The 13,872-nt window shown below is 49.3% G+C and overlaps 1 protein-coding gene across 1 annotated transcript; it reads left to right on the top strand.

The window, feature by feature from the left end:
- Nucleotides 1-1,263: 1,263 nt before the first annotated feature.
- On the top strand, nt 1,264-9,573 carry LOC309837989 (transcription factor CP2-like protein 1; the record flags this gene model as incomplete). The annotated part of the gene is made up of 15 exons (XM_082678894.1): nt 1,264-1,361; nt 1,855-2,006; nt 2,142-2,215; nt 2,960-3,065; nt 3,174-3,280; nt 5,369-5,521; nt 5,760-5,870; nt 6,347-6,441; nt 6,655-6,709; nt 6,993-7,086; nt 7,480-7,570; nt 8,026-8,108; nt 8,560-8,705; nt 8,850-8,901; nt 9,536-9,573. The coding sequence occupies exons 1-15, from the start codon at nt 1,279-1,281 to the stop codon at nt 9,571-9,573; spliced, it is 1,440 nt and encodes a 479-aa protein (XP_082535020.1). The 5' UTR covers nt 1,264-1,278.
- Nucleotides 9,574-13,872: the final 4,299 nt, after the last annotated feature.

Genomic DNA, 13,872 nt, shown 5'->3' with positions numbered 1-13,872 from the left:
TCCCATGGGGGGCCTCCTGACCTTGGATCCAGCTTTGGGCAATGGGTGAGTCTTGAAGTCTTGGGGGTCTTACTGCAGATCTTGGGGACTCAGGTTTCTTTGGCCCCCATTGTCAGGAATGTTCCCATCCCCTTTTCCTCCTTTTGTCCGGCTTCATGAGAGAAGACCAAGGGCCAAGGTACCTGGAGGTACCCTGCCTGCCCATTGTGTGTGTGGGCATACTCTTTGGTTTTCCCTGTCCCTGCAAGGGAGGCCCCCCAGAATCACAAAGCCTAGATAGTTAGGGTCACATGAGGTCAAGCCGCATCTTTAGAGCCCCATCTGTGCTCTCTGCAAGGCCCTTATCTATTTACACCCAACACAGTAGTGGGGGGTGGGGGCAGGGGGGCCCCTGAGCTGACTGTGTACAGTGACAACAGGGGCTGAGCCTGGGGAAGGGGGTCGTCCCCCAGGCAAACTGTATTTGTCCATAAACACAGTGCACCCCGAGCCCCAGGGCAGAGGAGGGGCAGAGAAACCAGCCCAGCTGGAGCGCCTCTCCTTCTACCTCCCTGGGAGGGGGGGCTCTCCCGGGCCCACCCCCTCCTCCTCACAGGCACGCTCTCTCTCCCAGCACCACCCCCCGAGTTGTTTCCACAGCAAGCTGGACTATGTTCTGTAAACTCCAGTCCCCTAGCCAGGTAGCCCCCAGCGACAGGACAGGTGTCAGGCCATCACTGCACCTGTGTGTATGGGGGCGGGGTAGAGACAAGGAAGGAGGCCAGGGGGAGCAAAGGCCCTTTGTTGGTCCATGTGATGCTGTTTGTCGTTCTTCCTGTCCCCTGGAGCGGTCAGGCTCCACCCTCCCCCCATGGGGTCCTGTGAGGGGTCTGGGCCCATAGGTCTCCAGGACTCTCTACGTGGCTTATGGATCTGGGGCCAATCTTTTAGCCTGAGGGTGCCCCTCGTTGTTCTGGGCCTCTGGGGGAATGGTGGGGCAGTGGATGTCCGTCCCGGTGACTTGTTTTGCTGCACCACCACTTCCCCTTTGAGTTAATGATTGGTGGGGAGCCCTAGGGATGCCATTTCTTGATTCCCCTCAGCTTGGGCTGCCTAATAGGTCCTGAGTTTCCTAGAGCCCCGGTTGCTCAGCCAATAAGAGGCTGAGGCCTTGCCCCACCCTTTTGGGGCTATGCTCTTGTATATAAAGCCCGAGGCCCCGGGTGGATGGCCCAGTGGGTCCAGCCCAACCCGGTGCTGAGCCTTCTGTGACACAGCTGGTCCTGCTCTTTTTCCAAGATGCTGCTTTGGCACAGCCAGCCGGAGCACCTGTGGCCCAGCCCCGGGGAACTGTACCCCGGGCCACCAAGCAGCTTGCTCAGGTAAGGGCCACATGCCCTACCCACAGTCCCTGCGGAAGGCCCTGCTCTGAGTTGAGATGGACACGTCAGGGCCCCCTGTTTCAAGCGAAAGCTTATGGGCCTCCTGATCTTGAGTTCCTCTGGGGGTGGGGAAGTGGTCAAATGTACCTGGAGTTCAGTGGGTCCCAGGACGTCTCAAAACATCCTGACCACCCACCCACTCAGGACACTTGCGGTGGGCATTCACTGGGTGTCAGGCAAGCCCTGAGGGTGCAAACGAGTGATTAATAGCAGATGTTTGCAAAGGTAGTATCTGGGATCTGTACCTTGAGGGAGGTCTGCCGGAGGCCAGAGGAGCTGAACAGGGGCCCCTTAGGCGCTGGCTGCTGCAGCGGTGCCTGCTACAGCACACTGTGGGCTCCCTGAAGGGAGAACCTGGCAGAAAGAGTCAAAGCCTCTTAGAGGATGGGGTGGACAGGGCAGAAAGCCAGCAGTGCCCTCCTCTCCCGGGCAGGGAGGCCTTGCCCTTGCCCTACCTGAAGCAGGAAGAGCCGCCCAACATCCCCCGTGCGGAACCGCCCTGCCCCACCTTCCAGTACGTGCTCTGCGCAGCTACCTCGCCAGCTGTGAAGCAGCAGGAGGAGACCCTCACCTACCTGAACCAGGGTGAGCTGGGCCTGGGGAAGGAGAGGGGCTAGCGAGGCAGCAAGCTCTGGAGGCTGGGCCCAGGGCAGGCTGGGGGTGGCAGGCAGCATCTCTGCCCCTCAGAGTGGGTCTCACACATCCCTTAATCTCTCCCAGGCCAGTCCTATGAGGTGAGGATGCTCTGCAACCCCAAACTGGGCGATGCCACCCAGGGGCCCCGGCTGCTGAAGGTAGGTGCATTCCTTCCAGAATTGGCAAAAGCTGGCTATGACTATCCCTCTGGGCAGGAAGCCAGTGTCATCACTATGATGTCATTGTCAAGTAGAACCCTCTCAAGTCCACCTTTCAATCTGACCTTCACTATAGCTCAGTGGTGGGCAGGAATTGTTGAGGAAACAGGCACAGCGAGGTTAAGTATTTTCTCAAGGACACAGAGCCAGTAAGTAGCAGAACCAGGACTTAGAAATACATTTACATAGCATTACTCACACACATGATTCCTTCTTTCTCAAAAAAAAAAAAAAAGTATTTAGCTCCCATTCTTTGCCAGAAACTGTTCGATGAGCTAGAGATTCAGGGGTAAAGAGACAGATGCAGTTTCCTTCCTCAGGGGGCTTGCATTCTGCTGAGTGAGACAAACATGTAATTACACAAATTATTAATATATGCAATTACAAATTGATTTACAAATCGCAAACTGATAAGTGCAGCGAAGAAAAGAAATGGGTAGAGTGACTACGAGTGGGAAGGGATTAACTCCTCCATTTTACAGATGAGGAAACTGAGGCTCTAGGTTACTTCCTCAGTTTCACAGCTTGTGAGTGGCAGGTGGCATCTGGACACGGATCTAGTGATTCTAAGTCCTTCTGCCCCTGGAGGGTGGGAAGCAAGGTGGGGGAGAGGCTGGAAAGGTTGGCCTGCCCCAGGTGTGGGAACTGGTTCCCAAATGCCCAGGCGCCCTCCTGTGCCCGCAGAGTGTGGTGCGTGTGGTTTTCCACGACCGGCGCCTGCAGTACACGGAGCAGCAGCAGCTGGATGGGTGGAGGTGGAGCCGGCCTGGGGACCGCATCCTGGACATAGGTGAATGGGGAGGGACCAGGGACCCTTTAGGGCTGCTTTCTGTCTTAGAGGCCCTTGTGGATGGGGAGGGCTGAGCCCGACTCCCTGCCTGCAACCCTGTGCCTGCAGATGTGCCACTGTCCGTGGGGGTGATAGAACCCCAAGTGCTACCCTCACAACTCAACACGGTGGAGTTTTATTGGGACCCGGCCAAGAGGACCTCCCTCTTTCTGCAGGTGAGTCTGAAGCTGAGACAGGGAGGAGGCTGGAGCTCAGATGTGGGTGGCAGCAGCCTAAGTGGGAAAGGAAGGTGATTTTGGGTGGTGGTGGGGGGCGTGATAAGAATGAACCACTTCTAGAAACACCTTGAGGAAAAAAAGACGGATAAATGTTGATCGAATCTCACCAAAGGCAAGGACTTGTTAAACATTAAGGCAATGGAAGAAATGAAAAAACAGAGGACAGAATTTAGCTTCATAAAAAGTAACGGTCTGCAATACACAGGCAAAATTAAAAGGAGACATCAAATGGGAAAAATAGTTGCCACATATGACATATAATGTGTTATATAAAATGCTAATAATGCTAATAAAATTATATATGTGTGTGTGTGTGTGTGTGTATATATATATAACTGGCAAAGACTTTTTAAAAACTGTTATTGGTAAGGTTTGGAGAAACAGACACCCTCATATCCTGAGAATGCAAATTGGTGCACCCATTCTGTAGGTATGTGGCACGTGGGCAAATTTTATTAAATTTAATGTTCATACTCATTTACCCAGTAGTTCCGCTATCGCAGTGTTCAATAAGTACACAGAAATATATTTACCAGCTATTCATGCCAGTGTCGCTTTATATATTAAAAGATTTTAAATAATCAGATGTCCATCAGAAGAGGATTGACTTTGATATAAGTGTTTAGTACAGGTTTATAATGGACATTGTGTAGCCATTAAAATGATGTCTCTGAGAAATATTTCATGACAAGAGAAACTGCTTTCCCATAAGTAAAGGCGGAATATAGACTTGTATTTAAAGTTTGATTTCTATTTTGTAAAAATAAAAGTGTGTGTGTATCCAAAAGTTGTGGGGTTTTTTTCCTTGCCCAGAGAAAAGATAGGAAGAGACAATACTTGAATGTTAACAGTATTATCTCTGAGAGGTGGGGTGATGGGAAATGCTTGTATTCTTCTTTATACTTTTTCAGTGTTCTCCATATTTTCTATGCTGGAAGATTTCCTTTTATAATCGAAAAATATTGTCAAAACTCACCTGTAAGTCCCTTTTCTGAGTGTCCACTATAGTCTAAGCATCTGGATTTGGAGTCAGGTGGATGTGGCACAATTTCAGTTCCACCACTTCCTGGCATGGACCTTGCCCAGGTCACATGATCTCTGTGAGCCTCAGCTTCCCTACCTTTACCTGTTCTTCACAAGATTTGGGGAGGGTTACAGTGGGTGTGCAGGTCAGGAAGGCTTCCTGGAGTAGACTGCTAGATTTAGCAAATAAAATACAGGACACTCAGTTAAATTTGAATTTTAGCTAAAGAATTTTTTTTTTTTTTAGTATCAGTATGTCCCATGCAATACTTGGGAATACTGATGCTAAAAAATTATTTGTTTCTTATCAGAAATTCAGATTTAACTGGGCATCCTGTATCTTAACTGGCAACCCTACTCTGGAATGGGATGTATTGGCTCAGATGTGAGCAGAGAGAGCTTTCCCGGTAGAGAAAAAGCTATGCAGGTGTATTGAGGTGATGATTAGGCTGGATCGGTAGGTCAGCGGGTTCATTGATGGGGGAGAGAGAGCAGCCGGGCAGAAAAGCTTGACTTGACTCTTTAAGATGCTTGAATGCCAGCCAGGGTCAGGGACTTTGCTTCTCATCTCATAACCCTGGGGAGCTGCTGAGGGATTTTGAACAAGGGAAAGAACCTAATAAAGTTATATTTTAAGAAGAAAGTAGATCTTAAATGATCTCACCACCAAAAAAAGGGTAATTATGTGATGGGGTGTTTCTGTGATGGAGGTGTTAGCAGCTAATGCTATGGTGGGTGGTAATCATTTTCCAATATATAAACGTACCATATCAACACACTGCAAACTTTAAACATACACAATGTTATATGTCAAGTATATCTCAGTAAAGCTGGAAAAAATTGTTCCCCTTAAAAAAAAAGTTATGCTTCAAGAATAGACACTGGTTGGGGGTGGGAAGTTGCTGTGATTAATGGCTGACAGGTGACAGACAGGTAACAGCTTTCAGGTGAGATCCCTTGAATGTGGGTGGGACCTGGAGTCACCCTTCTTTTCCACCTCAGGTTCACTGCATCAGCACTGAGTTCACTCCTAGGAAAAAAGGTGGAGAGAAAGGTGTTCCCTTCCGCCTTCAGATCGACACTTTCAAGCCCTGTGACAAGGAGCTTTCGCCGGAGCACCTGCATTCAGCTGGCTGCCTCATCAAGGTGTTTAAGGTACATGCAGCACGGGGGCCCTGTCCCCTCCCTCTCAGGGCTGTCACCCTGCCTTGCTGGCTGTGTGGATCTGGCTCTGCTTTGCAGCGGACCCTCAGCCTGCGGTTCCCCTCTCTGGGACTGTTTCATTCTCCGTGCACAGAGGGATGGGGCTTGGTCTCTTTCTCAGAGCCCCTCCTGTAATGAGAAGTGGGCAGGTGAAGAAGGCCTCTGAGGTTTTCTTGTCACCCTCCTGCAGCCCAAAGGAGCTGACCGGAAACTGAAAACTGACCGGGAGAAGATTGAGAAACAGCCCGTGCATGAGAGAGACAAGTATCAGACAGCCTGTGAGAGCACAGTCTTCATGGAGGTGTGTGTACTGGGTGCGGGGGCGGGAGGGGAGGTCTGGAGAAAAGATCCTCGTTGTATACGCTGGGAAACTGAGGCCTCAGGGGCTGCGACTGCTCCAGGATCATCACAGCCTCCCAGTGATTCCACCTGTTTCCTGCGAGGACAAACTGCACTGCCCGTTGTTCAAGACTCCCAGGAGATGACGCCTTGCCGGCTGCCTCTCCTTGCCCTGCCGTGGCCGCCCCTCACTTCTGCTCCCTCTGCCTGGAGCACCTCCTTTCCTGCTGTAGCTCCTCCAGGAAGCCTTCCCCAAATCCCCCAAACAGAGCTGCAGGCTAGTTTACTCTCTTCTTTGTGTGGAAACTTGATCTACTTGTCAGGGACTCCTGGGGCAGGGGCCAAGTTTGGCCCAAGGCAGGCCAACAGCCACCACTGCCCACCGCCCCCACACACACCCGAATGTCCAGGCTAACCTCACTGCTTGTCTACCTGCAGTGTTCACCGTGGCCAGAGCCCAGTTCGGGACCCCACTCGCCTCTGAGCCCTCTTGCTCTGACCTCCCCCAACTCCTGCAAGCTCCCCCCGGAGAGGTGAGGCAGGACGAGCACCTTCTGTCAGCCCTTGGGGGTGAGAATGAAAAGAGCCCCTCAGCCTAGGCAGCGGGGGAGGGGCCGGCCTGAGGGTGCAGCTGAGGCAGCTTCTGGGGAACACGTGGGTGACACCAGGACAGGCCTGGGGAAGGATGAGGGGGGCAGGAGACTGGCCGCACTGTTTCCCTGAGCCTGACTCCCTGCTCCCCACAGGCTCTGCTCCTCACCACCATTCGCCTTGGACACCTTGGGGGGCAGCCCAGCTCAGGTGAGTCTTTCCTTTCCACACTCCCACACCCCCTATTGCAAAGCCTTCTCAGCAGTGTCATCTCACTCTCCAGAATAGGGTGGCCCTGCCCCCTGGTGGGGAGATGTGGTATGGCCACAGATAGTCAAATGGTTCGCGGATGGCGCTGGGCACTTGCCTCCGGCAGGACGAGCCTCCCGTCTCAGACTTGGGACCTCCAAGGGCAGGGGCCATGTTTCCCCTCCACCTTGTTCTCAGTCCGTGGGTCCACGGTGTTATCTGGACCGCTCTCTTTATACCTCAGGATCTGAACCCTGGAGCCTCCATCCTAGAGACACAGCAGTGGTTGCATCGGCACCGGTTCTCCAACTACTGTCGGTCGCTGGCCAATTTCACTGGTGAGGCTGGGGTCTGGTAGGGACCTGACCTGTAGGGGACTGAGGGCAGACAGTCGGGCAGGAAGCCTGTCTCTGTCCTGGCTTGCTGTGTGACCTTCAACTAACTTCTATGTAGAACTAAGAGTTGGCAAGCACACTATGCTGGCTAGGCTCTCTTCTCGTGTATTATCCCATACAATTTATACACTACCCCTGAGGACAGGGCTCAGAGAGGTTAAATAACTTACCCAAGGACACACAGCTAGCAAGTGGCAGAGGTGGGATTTGAATCCAAGTCTGGTTCCCATGTCTGGGCATACCAGGGCTATTTGTAGACTAACGTTGGATTGTATCCCTTGCCACCCTTGATCCCAGTGCTCTCTTCCCCTAATCTAGCCCTGTCTGACTCTGCAGGCACTGATCTGCTGAAGCTTACCCGCCAGGACCTTATCCAGATCTGTGGAGCTGCCGACGGGATCCGCCTTTTCAATACTCTAAGAGCCAGGTGCTGGGCACTGCCAACCAGGGTCCCCTTCCCACTGTAGTGGCACTTACCAACTCAGCTGACACTCACGTTTCATAGACTGTTCAAGCCAAAGGCTCCCAAAAGACCACTTAGCCCCACTTCTCTCTTTTTACAAAGGAAGAAACTCAGGCCCAAAGGACAGCGACCTGCCTGAGGTCACAGAGCAACAAGGCTAGCAGAATTGGGCTTAAAAGTTAGGCTCCTGTGACTTCTTTCTGTGGCCAGCCCATCTGCATCACTCAGTTTCTGGGGACAGAGATGGATTCTTCTCATCTTCTCTCCCCTAGGGTCCAGCATTCACTAAATACCTAAGAAAAGTTTGGTGACCCCCTATCCGTAGAGACCTGGGAGGACGCAGGGTTTCTCCCAGGGATGGGGGCTAAAACTGGAACCTGTTAGTTCAGGTATGAATGTAGACTGTTTTCCTGGCCCAGGCCCATGCGTCACCGGCTGACCTTATATGTCGCTCAGGAGGCCTCTAGGCAAGAGAACGAGGTTCCTAAGAACCCTGACTCAGGTGAGGTTCTGGCCTCTTCAGAAGACAAGAAACTCAGGTGTGGTTGCATGAAACCTCTTCTGGGCTGGGGAAGGGGTGATGCTCCACCATTCCTGGGACCCAGGATGCCCTTGGCATTCTCATCTTCCATGACTAGATTAGTCTTCTTTCAGGATGACTCCCTGGGTTTATTCCTCCATGCTCTATACTCTGACTCCATCTGATTCTGTCATTCTATCGTTCGGTGTCCCATCTCTTCTTTAAACTGGGGGTTCCTCTCAGCCTAGGCCTCCCCAAAGGTGAGGAATAGGAGGTGAAAGTGAAGAGGATTTGTAAGGTTTTTTCCTTCTTCCCTGACCCGGGCCCTCCCAATGAGCCTGTCGCCTTGTCTTCTCCTTTCTCCTGATATCTGGGGCTCCCTCTGGGCCTCAGCCCCCACTGACTCCTGCCCCTGTGCTGCCCACACCCCCAGGCTTTTATCAAGAGATCTCTCTGGATGAACTCAGTGCTGTAGAGCTCATGGGGAAACTGGCTGAACTGCTGGCCCTCCCAGCCAATCAGATCCATCGGCTCTTCCACCAGGGCCCTGGGGGCATCCTCATTCTCCTCAGTGACCAGGTAAATCGGGAGCGGTTCCCTGCAAGGCCCCACAAAGGCCTGGATCATTCTCCCAACACCAGGCCCAGTCTCCCTCTCCCTGTCCTAGCTTATTCCGTTTGGTTCTAAGAACAGAATCATCTTAGTGACCCCTCTCCCTTGCAGGTGGTTCAGAATCTTGAGGATGAGTCGTACTTTGTGGCTGTGGTGAAGAAAGGTAGGGCTTTGAGAGGGAGAGGCGTGTGTCTCACAGGCCCTAGAAAGGGTAAGACTGTTTATAATACTGTCTCCTAAATGAGATTAAAAGGTTCCTTGAAGGTGTGTTGCGAGTGCTGTGTCCCAATCAAGGGGTAAACATCTGCTCAACACCAGCTTTGTGTCAAAGGGACAGGGTCATACAGCTAAGAGACAGCCATTTATTGCTCAGGAAGAAGGAACTGAATAAACGCATTCTCATGAGGGAGACATGCCCTAGTTTCAGGGAGCTTATCAGAAGGGAAGGAAAGGCCCCTACCCCTCTTCCCGCACCCCCCCCCCCCAGTCATACAAGTCAGAAGGGCAGGTGCTTGCTGGACACCACCTGGAGCAGAGCACTTCTGATCAGCATTTCCGATCAGCTGGCTCGTGGTCCTGGTTATTCAGATGCCTGCCCTCTATCCCTCCTCTGTGCTCCGGTCCCCAGGGAGGCTTCCTAAAGAGCTGGATCCAGGGTGGGGCTGGAAGAACACTCAGGTGTGGCAGAGGCGCTGCAGGCCGCTTGGAGGTTCAGAAGCAGCACAGTAGTTAGTGGTGGTTGGGGCCCGTCTCATCCCGGTGGTGCCCTTTCTTTTTTTTTTTTTTACTGCTTTCAGTGCAGAATCCAGATGGCTACTACCTGGTTCTGACCTAGGCCCAGGGGTGCCCTGCTGCAAGAGGAGGAGACTGGTGCCAGCCTGGTTCTCTGGGGTCCTGTGCTCACCAGAAGCCTTGTTAACATCCTCAGCTGCTTCACCAGGCTTCAGGTGAAGAGCCAAATCGTCATGTGTCCTCCTACCCCTGGGGAGGAGCCAAGCAGCCCCCAGGCTCACGTTTCTTTCTGCTCAACAGCAAGTTGTTGGAATCCCTGAGACACAGCCTTCTCTGCTGAGCTGAGCTGGCCAAGCCTGTGAGGCAAAAAAACCCTGGCAATATGGATAAGGAGCTTTTGCCCCAAGCAGTGCTGCTGAACAGAGTGCATTAATTCATGTTTATTTAAAATTTTATTCATCCCCTTTAAAAGTAAAGATATATATATATATATTCAATGTGTTGTCCAATTCTCTTGGTGTTATGGTCCTCTCGGGGATATGTCCCCTGCTTAAAGAGACCAGGGCAAGGGACGGAGTCTGGGACAGAAATATAAATAAATCCGACTGGACTCTTCCCAATTAGTTTGGGCAAAAACTAACCACTAAAGCCTCCAAAAGATTATTCAACTATTAAATCACTTATTTAAAACTTCAGTTCTAGAGACTTGGGAATTACTATAGCTCTCTTCTTGAACAATGAGGCTATAGGGCTTTATTATTTTTTATTTAAATGTAGTTGAATTAAAATTAATCTTTTAATTTTTAGGTCTTAACAAATCTTTCCGTACATTGAGGTAAATATAATTTCCTATGAATGTTTTCCAAAGTTCAAACTTTAATTTTGTGTTTCACTTTTAGGCCTATAATCTACCTGAAAGTGATATTCTCTGTGTATTTTTTTCTGTGTAGAAAACCAATTTTATATTAAAGTACTTTAAAAAAAGATAAGTGATTTGGGGCCATATTTTATTCCACTCCTCTTTTTTCATCCCCTTCCCTCAAAATTTTTATTATGGAAAATTTCAAACATACTGAAAAGAGAAAACCCATTTGCATGCACTGGGAGATAGGCCAAGATGCCATTATTAATCATTTACCCCATTTATCACTTACTGATCATCTTTGTTGAGTCCTAAACCTGGTGGCCTCTGGCTAGGGAAGGTAGGAAGGAGGAAGGCTCTACACTGGCTGCATTAACAGGATTAAAGCACAGGGGAAGGGAAAGTCTGCTTACTGAAGTTCAAAGACCTCGAACTTGCCTCCCTCAAAAGCCAAGGCTGTCTCAATATGGACAAGGAAGCAGGCTTGCTTCCTTGCACCCCTGGAAGGGACTGTGGGACCCCGCTGGCCCCAGATGACCAATCCAGATTAGGCATTTAACTCATGCAGGATGAGCGGATTTCGAGTGAGGCCTCCGATTCCACAGGGCTCCCCAAAGGTGTTTCAGGGCACGGTAGATACCCTGAGATTTAAATCGAGGTTGCTGGTTTGGCTCCACTGCTCGTCTCCACCAAAAGGATAGGGACCAAAGGCATCAGCCCTTGTGCATCTCTCAACCTAGGAGCCTCTGGCACAGATTAGATACTGAAATATACTGAAATGAAGCGAATAAAAGCAGGTAACATGTGAGCGTTTACTATGTGCCACTCTTATCACTTTTAATCTTCACAACTCTAAAGCAGGTACTGTTATCCCCACTTTACCAACAAAGAACTGAGATAGAGGGGTTAACTGGCCAAGGTCACGTGCAGTGAGTTTGTTTAACCATTACACAGCTCCCTCACTCCTTCCTAGTCCAGGTAAGGGCAATGCTTTGCACAGATAAGGGACTCAGGTTGAATTGTTATTATCCAATTAAGACAAAAGCTTTTTAGAAACTCTGATTTATATTATGTCTTCTGTTTTTCTTGGAAGCAAGTGGAGTGCAGGGTATTAAATAAAGGCTACTGAAAAGGTACTAAGTAAAGATTATTAAACAATTAATAAATAAATAAATAAAGGGTACTCACTAAAGGATATTAAAAAAAAATAAAGATGCCAAAAAGAAGCCCCTTCATTCAGCCTCAGGAGCCTTTACAGATCAAGGGTTCCAGGAAGTTAAGAATCACAGCTCCAAGTCAGGCTATTTCCACAGTAAAACGAAAAGCCTTCACAGCTTATTTCCTTTAATTACATCATAAACCAAAAATTAGAACATACAGGAAACAATAATAGTTACATAACAATTTACTTTATATATTCATATATAAAAAAACATTTTTTTAATTTTTTTTATTTTTTTAGTCCAAAGATTTTTAAAGCAAAAGGAATCCTCTACTGCCACCTTGGATTTTATTTATTTTAAATAACCCTCCCTCCCTCCCCCCATCCTCAAGCGCCAAAAGTACTGGGTGGAAACGCAGTCGCTTGGACAGCTAATGGAGGCTGGTGTTAAGTCACCATGTAGGGAACTGTGTTGGCCCCAGGGACCGGCTAAGTGTTGGGGCAGGCCTGGTGGAGAAACAAGCAAGCAGCAGCTCCCACACACTGAAGCTCTCACTCCAGAGCAGGCCGAATGGCTGGACAAGGCTTAGGCCAGACAGCAATGTTGGGGATCAGACCCTGCTAGTCAACCATCCTCTGCACTTTACCCCTTCCTCAGGGGAGTGGGGATGGAGGCGGGGCAGTGCAAAGGGCGAAACAGCCTGGTTTGAAGATAAAAATTGCTCCCGCAGCACCATTTACCCATCCATCTCTGTCCCCAAGTAGAGTCTGAAAGGCAGGGGTAGTCCTCACAGTTCTCTGAGCTCTGCACAGGCCCCGTCTCTCAGGTCTGTGCTCTCAGGGTCACTGGAAGGTGGGCAAAGGTGAGGAGAGCAGTTGGGAAATGACAGAGGCAGGTTACTTGGAAACAATTCCTGGGAGGAAAAAGGAGGCCGCCAGAATGGGAGGCATCTGAAGGGTGATCATAAAACAGGAATGGAGAAAGGCAAAATTAAGAAAGCCTTTCTCTGCCTGTAGTAACCCTTCGGACTGGGTAGTCACAGATCCTCAGGGGCCAGCTCTGAGAGCTGCAGCATGATGAGAAAAAAACCCCACAAGCATCTTATGATGGGCCCCATCTCATGGCTCTTATATATGTTAGAGGTTAGTGTGTAACTTGGGGGTAGCGTGAGGAGGGGGGTAAGAGGAGAAATCTCGGGTTCACCTCTTCCTGTACTTACTAGAAATTAACAGTCATAAGAGAAGCGCAGATAAGACATTATTTTTAAGGGAAGGAAAAAACTGACGTAAACCCAGAAAAGTAGCAGCAAAGGTTTCACTTATTACAGATCTATTATATAGCACTAGGGAAGAAAATCATTCAAGTCTTTAGGGGGAAAAGGTAAAGTAATTAATCAAACCATGCCAGTTAGAGACTCCTTTTCAAGTTAGGATTTTCTAAGACTTTAGGTTCTCATTCGCTAGTGCCATAAAAAAAAGAAAACACAAAACAGAAAAATGACTTCAGGGGCTGAGAAGGGTTAGGCTAAGGTAAGAAACACATACATGTATGTGAGCAGCAGTGTAGTACAGATTTGAATGAATAACAACAAGTAGTATAAGAGACAGTGACAAGCTAAAACTTAGTGGGGTAAATCTTTCTTCATCCACTTTAATTAAAAAAAAGAAAAAAAATCACTTCAAAGATTTCCCTGGGTTCTTGGGGATATGGCAGAAGAGAACAGGTATGTGTCTGAACACCTCTCTTCTCTTATCTCTCCCTGGGGTGGGGATTCTCATTTACTGCCTACTTGCTCTTGCCCTGGTGAAAATCATGCCCAGAAGCCGATGGGAAGCACTGGTGGTGTTCAGTGGTGCCAATCCCCACCTGGATGACACTGGTTAGGTGTGTAGAAAGTAGAAGCCCTCCTTGCCACTAAGAAGGGCATGGAGTTCATTACATGGAGAGGAAAGTAAACCTACTCACATGTGAGGCAGCCGTTTCTACATATTCAGGACAGATGCTTGTACCTGAAGCAAAGTACCCCAGTTCCAGAACCGATTCTCTCCTCTACTTTGAATGTCAACTACCATTTCCCCACCCCAATTCTTCAAAACAAGACACTGAAAAACACAGAAAATAAACAATGTCAATTGATACAGTTTTGGTTGTTCATGGTTCTTTTTCCTAAAAGGGCAGTGAACTACCCTGGCTGAGGAAGCACTAGGTCTCAACACCTATGAACCAACCTCTACTAAGGGGTTACTCAACAAACACAGAAGGCAGAGACGGAGGAAGCACATTATGGAATTTTCTTAACACACACATGATTTTGTCCAACAATTTTTTTCTCTGCTGAAAATTAAGGGTAACTCTCTTGGGCTCCAAAGATTCACTC

This window comes from Grampus griseus (genome assembly GCF_964374135.1).
Source record: "Grampus griseus genome assembly, chromosome: 20".
Classification (NCBI taxonomy): domain Eukaryota; kingdom Metazoa; phylum Chordata; class Mammalia; order Artiodactyla; family Delphinidae; genus Grampus; species Grampus griseus.
Note: the sequence above shows the minus strand (reverse complement) of the source record. Positions and strands in the feature narration are given on the sequence as shown.